We start from the raw sequence: 15816 nt of genomic DNA on the forward strand, positions 1-15816 counted from the left end.
ATTGAGTCGAGGCAAGTGTTGGACACTCTGACTTTAAAATGAATGACGCCCCACATAGGTACTTATGGTTACTGACGCTCGCCTCCTAGGATACAACGACTCATGTCCTTGTGAAAGAATTACTACAATTCATAAGGACTCTTTGAACCAAATTATGTAGGAAACTCTCTCACAGACCATAATCAGTGACTATACTAAGACTCTTCGTATTCAAATGGATAAACATTAACTGAATCAATTCAATTTTTTAATTGCAAGAAGACTACTCTATTTATAGATACTAAAGAATTCCAAAAGGGTATGTCCCAACACCCTGCTCAAAACTTTATATCAGGGTCGTCCCTGAGATTTTGAGAGTCCTGTGCGAAACTTAAATTGGGGCCTCCTATAATCTAATATGAAAATACTATAAATAAAAATTTGCCATAACTTAATGTCATAAACAATTTTTTTATAACTAAAAGTCACCATCAATAAACATGTAATGATAATCAGAAATCAAATTCATAAAAATTTAAATATTTCCATTTGATAAAGTTAAATATTAGTATATTTAGTACAAAAATAAGCTCTGTGTGCCCCTATAAAGTCCTTTGCTACCTCCAATAAGCAATATGTGTTTAATAGAGAAAAAAAAATGGCAATCACAAATTAAAGAGTAGTTGCACACAAATGTCATTAACAAATTAGATTATATTGCATTAAAAACAAAACCAACAACAAAAACATTCCTGACTATCCAAAAATCATTCACGTTGTATTTGCTGTCTTTATTTGAAGAATTAAAACTATTATGAGAGCTTTTTCCCCAAAAGAAAAAAAACACAGCTAGTACAATACTAATGTCTGAAAATTGATCTTCTTGAATTTTTAGAAGAGAAATCATCAATCAAATGTTCATAATAAAGTTTTTCTAAAAGTTCACTTTTAATTGAAATCAAAGAGAGATTGATGAATGATAATGATTACTTACCACAAAATCAGAGTTTAAGAGAAAGAATAAGCCATGAAGTTTATTTTTTTGTTTTAAAAGAATGATAGGGGAGGAGTAGAAAGACTTTGGGCACCTCTGTTAAGTGGAGACGCGCTGGAAAGCCAACTCCACTACAGACACTTTTGTGGAAATATTTAGCATGCTATAGTATATATACAATTCTTATAAATTAATATATATATATATATATATACACACATAGAGCTTCCATTTTGTTGGCATATATATAGTATTAAAAAAAAAATTAGGGGCCCTTAAGAATCGAGGGCCCTATGTGATGGCGCCACTTATACCACCCTAGGGTCACCCCTGCTTTATATTCCTCTAAGAATTGCCCTTTATCATCACTCATATTTCTTACGAATGTCACTGAATCAAATATTTTGTCGGTGCAAACATCACAAAGGTTGTATTGTTCTGCAGGCAGAGAAAAGCATAAAGAAGTTCCACATGTTGGAATTTCAGTGTTATTATGAAAGTACATTGTTGTAAAGATGTGATGAGTTCAAGTCTTTTTGGTAGAAAGAGTTTCTTTTCGTGATCAAAGGTAAGAGGTGGTTGGATTATTGAAGTAAAATGTGGACAAACTCTACGAAAATATTCTCAAATAAACTTATTTGAAGAATTTTTTAAATGAAATCTTGGCTCTAAATTATTTAGCAGAGACAGACCTTAACCAAATAAATTTAAAAAAAACAGCTGCCTGTGTACTTTTATTATGTATAGCATTGATTTTAAGAGAAACGTACAAGTGCATGTCTAGCTACCCAACTACCGCTTTGAGAACATAAGAGGAATATACATAATGTAAAATGTCATATCGGATTTTATGATGAGAAAGTATTTTTGAAGGGCTTCAATTCAAATGAGCTGGATCATGAACAAGACCAACCCATTAAGCACTCAGACTGGCTTCAAATGAGTGAGTTTATTATCAAAGACCAATCCATTTTTGCTTGTATTGTAATGATGAAATCAACTTTTATGAAAACCCCAATTGACTCATTTGTAAGTAAATATGCTGCTTAATTTAATTGGATTACTTTAATTAGTAACTCCCAAACCCCAATTTCAGAACCATTAAACAAAACTTGTACAGCTTTTGACTGACAGAGTTAGCCCAAATTATGCACAGCACAATATACTTTATGATTTAATAATGCACTATGCATTTAAAAGAGAGATAGAGAGAGAGAGAGGGACAGCCATTGTTTTCATTTCTAGCTCTCTCTCTCCTTCCACCTGTTATTGACAACCCTGTCTTGTCTTCTCCTCTTTTTCTCAATCTTTTTCCTGTTGTTTTACTTGCTCCCACTGACATCCTAGACTAAATAAAAGACCAAGTCTTCCAAGTCCAATTTCAAAAGAAAAACAAAGAGAGAGAGAGAGAGAGAGAGAGAGAGAGAGAGAGCACTGTATATCATCTTTTTGATCATTGATTGTTAAGTTGTGCTGAGAAAATGAACCAAGAAATGAATGGGGTTGACGCTGATCAGGTTCAGAGGGTAGCTCAGGAGATTAATGGGCAAGAAAAGATAGACTATGTGTTCAAGGTGGTGGTTATTGGAGACTCAGCAGTTGGGAAGACTCAGATTCTGTCCAGGTTTACTAAGAATGAGTTCTGCTTTGACTCCAAGTCCACAATTGGGGTTGAGTTCCAGACTAGGACTGTCACCATTAAAGGCAAACTCATCAAAGCCCAGATCTGGGATACTGCTGGCCAAGAAAGGTTTTATAAATCTCTAGCTCTCTCTCAACTTTTTTTACTTGAATTTGAATGGTGATTGAAGCTTAAGCACTATTGTATGTAATGCATGGAGAATGTTGCTTCCCCAGACTATCTGACAATATAAAATGATTGCGTTGTTAATCTGTGAATCCGAACTATTTTAATTTTATTCAGAATGTGTGGTTTAAATTTACAATCTGACAACATAATTATTTGTGCTGCAGTGTAAGTAAGTATGTGAAGAGAACATTACTATCTAATCCATAATCCACATTACTATGGAAGCAGATGTAACTGTTCAAGCACATTAATATAATACTTTTTGGTTTAAAACTTGTGCTCTGTGTAGGGTATATGAAACATGAATTATGAATATATGATTAGAGGTTTTAATACAGTGTATATGTGACATAATCAACATTTGTTTCTGATCAAAATGTGCAATAAATAAATTAAAAAGGGGCCTTCCCTATTGGTGGATTTGGGATCTAGGTCTAGCTAGTGGCACTGTGCCAAATGAAGATAAGACCAGCTTCCCAGCTTTTGTGCTTTTGCTATCAGTGTAGTTTTGCAACATGACAAAAATGAGTTCATTAGTAATTTAGTATGAGCCCATACGTACAGACATACAGGCTGCTTCTTCTTTTTTCTTTCTACTTTTCTCTAGATGACAGACATGAATGTGCACAGGGATCTGTATAAATGGTAAACAACCTGATTTTATGCTGGTACTGTTGTTATGTACTGAGCTCTCTCTCTCTCTCTCTCTGCATATCATTAATTTCAGCAACAACATTAAATGTACTGCACAAGTGCATTCAAAACTTGCTGCTATAGAACCAATCTCAAAATTAAATCTGTGGGACAGAGTGTAGGTTGATCCTATTTATTAGATTTGGACAAGAATTGAGAAAATTTAAAGACAAATATACTTAAAGAAAAGCATGTTTGTTGATGGTCCTTGTAGGTATAGAGCAGTAACAAGTGCATACTATAGAGGTGCATTAGGGGCAATGCTGGTGTATGACATTACCAAGAGGCAGACCTTTGATCATGTTGCTAGGTGGGTGGAGGAACTCCGGGCTCACGCTGACAATTCGATCGTGATCATGCTGGTTGGGAACAAAGCTGATCTTGGGGAGCAGAGAGATGTGCCCACAGAAGATGCAGTTGAGTTTGCTGAGGATCAAGGGCTGTTCTTCTCTGAGACATCAGCCTTCAGTGGTGAGAATGTGGACACTGCATTCTTTAGTGTCCTAGAGAAGATATATGGGGTGGTGTCTAAGAAGGCATTGGAATGTGGCAATGGAAACAAATCCAATGGGGTTGCTCTTAAAGGAGCTAAAATTGATGTTATTTCTGGGTCTGAGTTGGAAATTAGTGAGATGAAGAAATTGTCTGCTTGCTCTTGTTGATCTAATTGTATTAGGTGAGGGGGCCGGTGGTATAATTTTTCAACTTGTTTACTGCCACATCAGGATGAGCCATTTATGTTTTCTTTTCTTTCTTTTTTGAATTTGTTTGATTTTGGGTAACAAGTAAAAAAGAAGCTAAAGGCCTTGAAGGGAAAAAGTAAGTGTCAAATTCTCATTCCGAAATGCGGAATGTGGGGCAAGTAACTTATCACTGGAGTTATAAGTCTTCTCGATTGTAATATGATTGTAATTATCATGATTGGTTTTTGAATTTAATTTTTCTTTATATACACAAGCGATATTGAGAGAAGGGGACTCAAACACAAGAAGTCAAGTGCATGAATAATTGTTCTTAATCACTTAAGCTACAAGCTTCTTTCATTTGAATTTCAATTAAGAGCTTAACAATGAACACTTACTGCATATGGCAGAGATACGTATAGTATACACAACATGGCATTTTGCATAATATGCCAACAAAAGATCCGTACGGTACTTGATTGGTTGGGTCGGGCGACCCACCTCAATACAAAAGAGATGTTTTGTAGGTGAACTGTCAAATGTGGACCTTGGCATTCAGTGGCAGGGCCCGAACCATTGGGCCTTCCTTTCTTTCTTGTCAAAAGCTGGGCCCTGGTCAAGTAACTCACTTTTTTTAGAAGGTTGGAGGAGCAATGAAACGGTGCGTTTGAAGTGGCTCAAGGTGTGTAAAACGACAAGTCGTCCGTCTGTTTGATGGAAAATAATAGAGTTGGACTGCATTGCATTATTTGAGCGCATTGCACGAATGCTGAATGGTATTTTTCCATGTTTGGGGTTTGCATGGCATTTACTTGAGAAAATACAAACTCCATAAGTTTGAGATTTTGCCTTCCCAAAAGAAACGAATAAATAAATAAACTTGTAATATGCAATATATTTAACTGAATCATACATGTCACTCAAGCATTAAATTTATTTACTTAGTGGGAAGCGCTTTTCGCCAAAATTTTCTCCGACCCAAGACTATTAAGTGCCGCGTAAAGGGTGTCAATCTACCTCACCTGAGCCTGTCAAGCAACAAATTACCCACCAAAGAGGCTAAAACAACCTAATTTACACAGCTTGAAAATAATAGTGCCCCAACATCTTCTTTCTTTTTCGTTTCCTTTTGTCTTTTTGGGCAACAAATTAGGGATCTGTATTCACCAAGGTAGTGTTGGTACAGAAAAATCTACAAGCATCACCCAAAAACATCATTTTCTATCAAATTTCCTTTCTTTCTCTTTCTCTCTTTTTGCTGGCAAAGTTGAAGAAGTTTGTTGAGCTAGCTCATCTATCAATCTCCAAAACAGCATCAAACACAATCATGAGTTAGGTTATGGGTAGCAAACTCAAAAGTAGAACAACATATCATATAAAACAAGGTTATAAAATTGGAAGGAAATCATTTTCCTTTTGAAGTATCTTGCATAACATTTATGATATAACCCTTGCTTAGCTTAAGCACTCATTATATCCCAACCACTTAAGCTTTAGCAATAATGATGCATTACCTTTTGGTGTAAAGTTTAACATCAAGTTCATGTAACTTATTTATTTACTTATAAGCTTTAATTGGTATGACATCTCACTAGAAAATGTATGTTTTCATGAACTGATGTGGCATGATTATTTGTTATCGTCGATGATTTATGGCTAAAAGGCAAGGTAATGTTTGGTTTATTTGAAGCTAACAATAATTTTACAATATACTACCTTAAAATTGTGCCCGTGAATTATAAGAAGTGTATGATAATATTTTTAGAATGTGAATTATATATTCGAATAATTTTCACTTAGAGAAATTATCACACTTCTTTTAAATACAAGTATTATTGAGGAATATGGGCTGGGGATGGGTGCCCAGCGTGACAAAGAGAGAGGGATTGGGGTTGGGAGGAATTGAAGGAGGAGGAAGGCATGGGTTGCGATAATGGAGGAAGGGGAGGGTTGTGGATGAATTTTCGAATTTATCTTTATTTTTAACAGAAAATTTAATAGAATTTGATGGAACCAATGACACAACACGATACATAATTGGAGAACCTTTACAACTGTTTTTGAAATTGAGAGATAAAAATATAACTACAAATATAGTTTAGAGACTATTGCTACGATTAAGCCTAAAAAAATTCCTTGAATTGGTTGTTGTGGGACATGTATAGGGTGGCAAAAGGAGTAGGCTTGATCATGCTGTCTGGAGCAATTTGGTCCACGTCCATATCAGGCATATCATCGAGGCATTGAACTTTTAATTGATGAGATAAAAGAACCCAGCTGGCCTGTCTCAGAACATACCTGAACTGATACCCCTTATAATTGCAATATATTTATATATACATATTTTGCCAGATTCATGTCATATAATGATGAGGAGGTCGAAAAGTAAGTAAAATCAACATAAAATGAATTGGTTAATTATTTTGATTTGGAATGTATATACATAAATTTAATAAATAAAAAATCAATCACGAGACAACATTTTGCAAATAAATTTTGTATTGTTGGTGCAAATTATAGTCAGATATATATACATAAATGGAGATGATCGAGCTGCGAAGTTCATTCATGTAAAGTATCGTATTGCCAAAAATTGTCTTTCTAATTTGATTATAAAAAAAAGAAAGATGATGTCTTTCTATTTTGCTTTTTCATTTTTTTCGTGTGTTTGCTACGGCTATCATCCTATTTATTTTTGTAGGGTTAACATCCTATTTATTTATTTATCATAATTTAGAAAGTTGCTTAAATTGTTGGTCAAGGACGATTTGGCCAACTTTCATACAAGTTCATAACAGGACTTTTGCTTTTGGAGGCATCGCATAAATCAGCTTCTCAAGAAAAAGAAAAAAAAAATCATGGCTGGTATGAAGCACATTAAACTACATAAAGAGATGACTAATATTTTGTAATATATATAGTGTATATGTAGTATGTTAGGTAAATGGTAACGATCGATCACAATTGGCACATTCATACATAATTTTAAAAGAAAAATACTTACCTACTTTTCTAGAAGTAGGAACTCCTATTTTCCTGTTAATCACAGTTTGACATGTATGAATTATTTTTACATATGTGTCAAACTGTTATTTGCAAGAAGTAGGAATGCACTTGAGTGCAGTGTCCATTTTAAAATACATCTAGCTTAAGAACATAATATATAAAATAGTTCCACAATAATAGCATACTTTCACACCTTTGTGTATCTAAAATGAAATAGCAAAATGAAAATGACTTATGTTGATGTCCAAAAATGAAACCAACTTCAAAGTGATCCACCTTCAGTCAGTGGATCTGCAAAGAGAGATAGAGCAACGGTAAGGCTCTAGGCACCAATGTGGTATTAGCCGAAGGCTCTCCGATACTTAAGTTAGCTGAATGATGGAGTGAATAAATAATTGGATATAATAAGAGTACTAGTGCCAAATTACTGCTATCTCGTGGTTTGGGGCATGAGCTCAATTTATAGAGGACAGAGGTGGACCACTATGGGTTATAGTTTCGATACGAGACTTCTGGACATTGTCCGAGAGGCCGCTACATGTCCTTGTGTGAAAGTAGCACGACATGTGCCTTTGTTGAGCCGAATCAATGGGTGAAGTTGCCGAAGGCTATCCCTTGCTGATGGTCGCTGTGAGTTCTAGTGACTGAGCTGGGTCACGTGGGTCATTTGTTTTAGGTGTTATAGTTGAGAGGGTCCGATCAGATATGGTACAAACAACTTAACAATAAGCATTTGACAGACACAATTTTCCCAATAAATTTACAATCCCCATTTTATATAAAAGAAGAAGAAGAAAAAAAAACTTGAATCTCCCACAACCACTTCTCAATGATTTGGAGAATCATTTTGAGAATTGACTAGCAAACGAGTATTAACTTACCATTATTCGAGGAAACAAATGAAGACGATGAACCAGTTGTCCATGCTTAATTGCTGTCCATTTCCTTTTCTTATTATTGTCATATAAATAAATATCATATGTTAATTCTGATTTCAATTATTTTGCTTTCAAAATTTTGGCTGATTCTGCGATTTAAAGACAAAAATGACTTGAAAAGGAAGCAGGATCATATACCATCATGACCAATGATGAGAGCAGAAAAAAACAACCTTTAAAATTAGCAACAAAGAAAAAGGAATATCATTTTGCACAAAATAGTCAAATGCAGTGACATCACCAAGACATTGTTTGTTCGGTCACTTGCAGTAGCTTAATCTATTTTTCTTTGATTCTTCTGTATTGTATTACTAATTTGTAAATATTAGAGTAATTGCTATTTGTCATATAAGAATTAAGGTTAAAAATAAACAGAGCGTCCATTTGTGAATGCATTGACTTTGTTAAGCATAATTTGATTGCTGATTTTTTGGTGTTACACATTACTAATTTTGCATCTTGGTTGGTGTATGCTTGTATGGTAATAAAACTTCTTTAGATGAGACTCCAATTTGGCCTTTTGTTGTTTGAAACTCGACATGATAGGACTAAACTAACCGTAATGTCTGGTATACAATGAATTTAACAATCGTACAACGTGGATTTGTAACTCAAGTAAGTGGTTAAGAAGAGTTATTCCTATCCTTGAATTCTATTTCCCTTTCTGTAATTCATGAATAGCTAATTTTTTTAAGGAAATTAAAACAATGTCATTTACATGTTCAGTGTATCAACAAAAGGCAGTGCATTCCAACAAAGGGAAGAAGAAGAGGAGAAAGACAGAATCACATTCCCAATTGTGTCAATTAATCTATCCACAAAAGCATCCAATCCCAACTAACAAATATCCAAATATCAAACAAATATCAAAACAAATTGTTGGTTTTTGGTTCTAATTAAATTAAGCTGTATTCTGCTGCATTTCCCCCTATATTGATTCTCTGTTCTTCCAGAGACCCAAGGGCAATGTCCCCCCAATTACAACTCGACACGTTGCATCGAACATGCCCCTTCAAAACATAGCCATTTCTGAGCCGTCCGATCAGCCATCCCTGTTCGCCGAGCCAGCATCGAACGACTGAGAATGAGAGCTCCTGTTGCTCTTCATCCTCAAGAACCCATACAACTTCCTAAAGTCCCTAACGGTATGAGCGCCTTCCCCGCAAAACACCCCGCCGGGTTCAACCATTTCGTCCGCGGACTTTCTCGATCCGACATCAAACCCCACCCGCCGCCCGAACATGCCGATCCCCCTCCCATCGCCGTCCGTTTGCAGAGCCGTGATGACCGATTTAATGGCCCGACTCGGCGAGTTCCGGTTCGCGATCATCAACTCGCCGATCTCGGCCGGGCTCAAACTTGACCCATTCAGAAAAATCTCCTCCACCTGAGAAAAAAGCTTGTGCTCTTTCACCCCCAAATAACTCGTCGCTAGATTTTTGAAGGCTCCGAAATCGCAGAGCGGAAAATGGATATGGACGTCGATCCGACCCGGCCGCAGAAAGGCCGGGTCAACGTGGTCCTTCGAGTTCATCGTGAACACCATGACCCGCTCCTCCGCGCAGCACGAGTTCAACAACCCGTCCATGAAATTCGATATCCCCGAAAAGCTCAAACCCGTCGATTTCTCGGCGAGATATCGGTCCAAATCCTCTATCACAATTACCGACTTGGTCGTCGTCTGCAACAGAAGCGTCTTCAGCTCTGAATCGTCTTTGACTCTCGACAGATCGAGATCGTACACATCGTAGTTGAGGAAATTGGCCATGGCGGCCACAAAGCTTGATTTTCCAGTGCCCGATGGCCCGTATAGCAAAAAGCTCCGTTTCCAAACCCGACCCAGTCTGTGGTAATATTGCCTGGCCTTGAGAAACGACTCCAAATCGGATTTTACCTTGGATTTGAGATCGGCTTCCATGGTTATGGTCTCCAAGGTGGATGGGTGCGTGAACGGGACGGCTCTCCATGCTCGATTGGGAGCATCAACGTTCATGAAAAGCCTCAAGTCTCGTTTTTTCTGCTCCAGCTCATCAGCGACGACATGGATGTGCTGCAAATAAGGCCTGAGAATCCGACGCTTATCGGCTTTTCGAATCTTCAACACTAAGCTTCTGCTCGTACTGTCTGTGCTGGCCCCTGTTTCCCATAGCACCTTGGCGCCGAGGAAGTCGTCTTCGATGGTCTGGTTTCGGTCGAGCTTGAGTACAATTTCATTGGGTTTTTTGCCCGTGACGAGATTGGTGAAATCCGATTCTTCAATGGAGGTGAGAGAGTTGAGATAGTCGGTGACTCTGCCATAGAGGTGATTTTCCTGCATGCTTTCGTTGAATTCTGGGACTTTGAAAGATTGGTAGACATGGAAGCAGTCTTCGAATCGCCTCCACCATTTCTTCACAAGAAAAACCAACCCAGTTTTGTACAGAGCCACACGGATTGCTACAAATATACAGACGGTTACAATTACAAGAAAGAATGGGTTGGAAAGAATCATTCTTTTTCTTCTTTTGAAATTTTGGGGCAAAAACCCAGTTCCCAAAACCAAAAGGTTGGGAAATTTGGTGATCTATAGCAGAGCTTTTTGTGGTGAAAAGGGAATTTTCATAAGTCTTTTCCTTCTTTTTGAAGGGAAAATCATGGTGGGTACAGAGAGAGTTACGAATACACTTGGGTTCGGAAGAAGAAGATGAGTAAATGGAAATATGGAGAAAAAAAAAAGGAAAAAAAAGGGAAATTTATATACAGATGAGAGAAGATGAGGAATGTTAAATGGGGAAGGGATTGAAATTTGAAGGTAGAGTATTTAATTGGAAGACGGCTACTTGCCGGCAGGTTTCGATGGGTCAAAGGCGGAGAGAGAGAGAGAGAGAGAGAGAGAGAGAGAGAGAGAGAGAGCAAGCAAATTAAGCGAAAGTAAAGGCTAAAGCTGTGTTTGGATTGAAAATATTAATATAAATAAGATTAATGAGAGATTTCAAATTGTCCTTCATTTGCTAGCTGCTGTCCAGCCCATTGATGATGTGTTTTATGGGCCTTTCTTTATTAGATTAAATGCAAGACTTTTTTCTTTTAATTTTGAATCTCTCTAATAATTATAATATTTCTTTACCATATAGTACCAATAATCCAATCATATTCTCAGCATATATGGTATAATTATTTTTCTCAACTCACAGATTTATGAAGTTTCCAACTCAGAGTGTGTGGAAAATCATATTCTGATTCGGTTTTGTAATAATAATTGTTGGTCTACCAAATGGGCAATTTAAATTTGATTTTTGATGCTAATCCCCACAAAAGAAAATTGATTCGAATTATTAGGTTTTTTTGTTTTTTTTTTGGCTTTGTATATTCTCTCACATCTTTATCTTCTTTTTTTTTATCTCCCATGTTCATCTTTACTTTAAAAAGAGCGAATTATTGCTACTTAACAAAGTGTGAGGCCTACTAAACATTAAAATAAAAACTCGATTTCATTTTATGGTAAAATTACATGAAAGGATAAACTTCAAATTAGGACTACCAGCTAATCTAACTAGGATCATATGACCGTACTACCATATTACATTATAATTACTCTTAATCTAATAGTATTCTTCTTCAACCAAAGATGCCAAGATAATGAAGCACTAATATGCCAGCGGTAATGGCCGTCACAGTTCAAAATGAACAAAAAGAAATAAAAAATTTAATAGCACATAATAGGTGAATACGGTGAATAAATGGGGGAGTAGGGTTATCGCTACTCTCTAAAAATTGAAAAATATAAATAAATACAAAACCGCTTTATTTGAACAAAATTCATTCAAGTTTTAGCTACACGTATCCTACTAGTATATGTATTCGTATATTCTTTCCTTGTTCTCATATCAACTACCCACCTCTCCATTTTTGTTTCTTTTGGGCTTATACATACCGACCCCTTCCATGAAATCATCATTGATCCAAGTGTCCCTAGCTAGCTGGTTGAAGATATCACCAACCTCTATGATCTATGGAGCTTCTTATGTCATTTATGAGATCCGAATTCAAGTGAACAGTCCCGATTTCTTGGACCACAAGAGTTCAAGTGATTGTGGTCACCCACCGTTGGATATTAATCTAATGGTTCAAAAAAGTTTTCTAAAATGAGTGCAAGAGTGAGTGAACCGTTGAATTTACATCCAACGGTGAGTGACCACAAATATCTTGGACCCCTGTAGTCCAAGAGATCAGGACTGTTCAAGTGAATATGTTATGACGTTTTACTTGTAGCTGTGACATACCAAGAAACAACAACCAATACTCGTTTGCCCTAGTTTTTTCTCCATATGGAAGGAGACCGACCAAGGTTAGCTAAAGTTTTGTCAATTTTATGGCCGAATATTCAACGCTAAATTCAAACATTTTTGAAATTCTTATGTGTACGCAGTCTTTTTTCTTTTGGTCAATACGTTTACATAGCCTAAGTGTGACAGATACAAACAAAAATGAAGGCGGAAAAAGCCTCCTTTTTCTTTTGTTTCCTTTTAGAATTCTACACTACTCATTCATCAACTTTCAAAGTTGAACTAGCGTCAGCACTACACTTTGAAGGGTTCAAAAGGCCAATTTATCCCAACTTGTGTATGGTGTCATTTATCATCAACTTTTCCTTTTGATTTTGGCGGATTTTAGATGACCAAAAGGTTTTCCATATGAATTTTGTTTTTTTGGATTAATCAACACGAGATTATTCTTTGATTCCTTGTAGAATATTTTGGCCCCGAAATGACCGAAAGCCGGTGCAACTTTGTAAGGCCAGTGAAAAGTTGATTAAGATCGAAGATTATTATAGAAGCTTTTGGCATGACGCTGTTGATAGAGAGCTCCACGTTGAACTTTTTACGTGTGGAAAGTTCATAAAATAAAATGAATATTTTAGAAACTGGATTAAATAGTTGATTGAGTTTGACTAGTTCACTTTTTTCTTTCTTTTTTTTGTTTGTCAAAACACTAGGTCATGTTAATTACCACTGATAATTTAATTTGCACATCAACTTGTTACTAATTGAGCCGAGTCTTATAACTACGTCATGTAACAATACTTTTCGTCCGTATACTCACCACAAAAATTCGACTCTTACTATTTTTTTCATATCTTAATAAAAAGTAACACAAATTCTGTGGCATATGATTAACGAAATATATTATTTACAATGGTATGATTAAATAATTAAACAAAAACTCTTTATTTAAGGCTTAATTTTTATCTTATTAGACGCGGCTTAAACACGGGTTTGGGTGGAGCAGATATTGTCTGGCTCACTTGAGAGAGACTTTGAATATCCATGAGAAGATAAAAACAAGGCACTGGCACTTTATGCAAAAATTGCAAACTCCTTTCTGCCTACGCCATTTGGTTTTGAATGTTATTTTATGTTCATAGCCCCATTAATATTGTCAGCTTCCTATTAACTTTAAACACTTTTGTTTAGCCTTAATTTTCAACCCTACGATTCCCCTACTTTAGTTGTCGGTTATTGGACTTCTTTCTTGTAAATGTTGGTGCTCATACAGACAGCATTAGTATGCGTGACGACTAAGTCACCTTCACATATATAACTTCCTAATTAAAATAAATCTTGTATACCAATTCTTTTGAAGAGTGCTCGGGACAGTCACGGACATTGCCCGTTCGTACTCATTTGTGCATGGGCGACTTTCGTAGCATATTTCACCCTTTGTTAAGAAAAACCCAGTTGGTTGTGTTGACTAGGGTAGCCACTAACTAGTTGTTGTGATTTAGTCTTGTGTGTTAGGTTGAATATGGACTTTTAAAGCGTCTTGCATATGCATTATGGGACTAATTCAAGTTAATAATTATTAATTAAGTCGATAACTAGTTAGTTAAACACACACTCCATGAAAAAATAAGTCATTTTAAACTTGACATCGTTTTGTGTTGAAAAGGGAATTTGAGGTGGGATAAGGGAGAGTTGTCACATTTGCAGTGGTTGTGGCTGTAGATGATCACCAAAAACTATCTACCAATTAGAATTTTTAGGTATAAAACAAAAAGAAGCAAAATCAATAAGACAATGATTCTGTTTGTAATTAGGTTGTACCTACAACGTGTATGTATTTTGGAACACACAATTTGATGGGTTAAGGTTTCGTGTATGTATTTTGTGGCAGTCGTGTTGCAGGGTTTCAACATCTTTTTTCGTGAAACTCCATAAACAGTTGAGAAGATATTATTGACAGCCATCTGTTTCTTCTTGAATGAAAATTCCATTTTGTATTCGTCTGAAATTTTTTATTTTCTGACCTTCTCGATTATGCGCGGTCCTAAATCAATTTGGAAACATTTTTTTATTTTTCTGGCAATGTTTATTTGGGTCAATAGATTTTCTTGGCGAATGTAGCTTAGAATTGGAAAATGAGATGGGACTTTGCCCGAGCCATTCGATCCATCGAGGTGGCCGGGCTGGCCCAGTTCAGCTTGCTAAGTCTCATTTGGTCCAGATTCTGTCCATGGACGACATAATTCCAAACGTGTGAGTAGACATTGGGTCGGACCAAATATAACACAAGTAAGAGCCTTTTTATTTATTTATTTATTTTTTTATAAATATCATTTTAATTTTTTTAAAATATAAGTGATAGTATAAACTACATGAGATGGGGGCTTCTCACATACAGTGCTAAAGTGCAATTTTTTAAAACATAATGAGCTAAAAATTTGATATTGCTTGATATAGATTTGAGATTGGATCATAAAGCTAAAGACTACCATGTATCTTCAATTTTTATTTGCCCCTTCAAATGACCCAATGTCCTAATTTCGAATTAAGGGTGTTCTCCATTTGGTTAAATTAACCATGATTTAAACTAATGTTATAAAAAATAAAAATAAAAATAAAAAGGCTAGTCGATGGATAGAGAAAGGGGAATTATAATAAACTACTAAATGGTGTCTTAGAGGTTGAAACCTCCCCACCACCTTACTATTGTGGTAAAGACCCATTGGCTTGGTTAAATTACTTTTGTTTGGTGAATATTTCGTAACATGACATAAATTGGAGACTTAAAAATTAGATTGTTTGCATCACTAAACTACTGACCTTACCAAGTGTTATGGGACAATAGAACTTGAGAGTTAATAAAGCCAAGAACACATCCCAATTCAATTCTTTTTTCCTACGGCTATATCACGAGCAAGTTTGGCTACTGATTTTGATCTTGGCTTTCTTTTTTTTGGGTCAAAAGTAGGAAGACTCGGCCAAGTTTGGCTATTGATTTAGTTCTTTAGATTTTCTTTTACGGCACAGAAAAAATTACACAAATATTAAAGTAAGTTGCAAACAAACATAACAACAATTACATTTAAGCAAGTGCACATGCTTAACAATAGAGGGGGAAAAAAATCATTACATCAGTCACTAAATAATAGAACCGCAACACATTGGAGCATCAATAAATTTTCTTACAAAAGAAAAGTTGGTACATCTACCCAATATGGAGGTTGCATGGTCTTCTCCATAAAAGCGTTAGCATATGAGGTGTAAGGTTGTGAAAAGCTTTGACGTTCAATGTCATAAACACCAAAATCACGACGCAAAGGCTTTTTGTCATAACCTCTTTCTATACGTTCATAATCATGGTTGAAGTATATGCAATTTAATCGACATCCTGAAAAATTCGAAGCTACTACAAATATTGAAAAATTATCACTCAAAAAGAGAGCAACATCTC

At 35.9% G+C, this 15816-nt stretch overlaps 2 protein-coding genes across 2 annotated transcripts; one reads left to right on the forward strand and one right to left on the reverse strand.

Moving 5' to 3' along the window:
* Positions 2172 to 4426, forward strand: LOC18786408 (ras-related protein RABA3). Its single transcript, XM_007220349.2, has 2 exons — positions 2172 to 2723; positions 3691 to 4426. The coding sequence occupies exons 1-2, from the start codon at positions 2455 to 2457 to the stop codon at positions 4136 to 4138; spliced, it is 717 nt and encodes a 238-aa protein (XP_007220411.2). The 5' UTR covers positions 2172 to 2454; the 3' UTR covers positions 4139 to 4426.
* On the reverse strand, positions 8789 to 11092 carry LOC18786954 (AAA-ATPase At2g46620). The gene has a single exon (XM_007217878.2). The coding sequence runs from the start codon at positions 10592 to 10594 to the stop codon at positions 9146 to 9148; it is 1449 nt and encodes a 482-aa protein (XP_007217940.1). The 5' UTR covers positions 10595 to 11092; the 3' UTR covers positions 8789 to 9145.

The sequence above is a fragment of the Prunus persica genome, chromosome G2 (genome assembly GCF_000346465.2).
Source record: "Prunus persica cultivar Lovell chromosome G2, Prunus_persica_NCBIv2, whole genome shotgun sequence".
NCBI classification, from domain to species: Eukaryota; Viridiplantae; Streptophyta; class Magnoliopsida; order Rosales; family Rosaceae; genus Prunus; species Prunus persica.

What these genes read in the sequence shown, in the direction of transcription:
- LOC18786408 (XM_007220349.2), top strand. Translation starts at nt 2,455, where the DNA reads ATGAACCAAGAAATGAATGGGGTTGACGCTGATCAGGTTCAGAGGGTA. An exon ending in GATACTGCTGGCCAAGAAAG is followed by an intron (nt 2,724 to 3,690) that starts GTTTTATAAATC and finishes TGGTCCTTGTAG; the next exon opens with GTATAGAGCAGTAACAAGTG.
- LOC18786954 (XM_007217878.2), bottom strand. Translation starts at nt 10,594, where the DNA reads ATGATTCTTTCCAACCCATTCTTTCTTGTAATTGTAACCGTCTGTATA.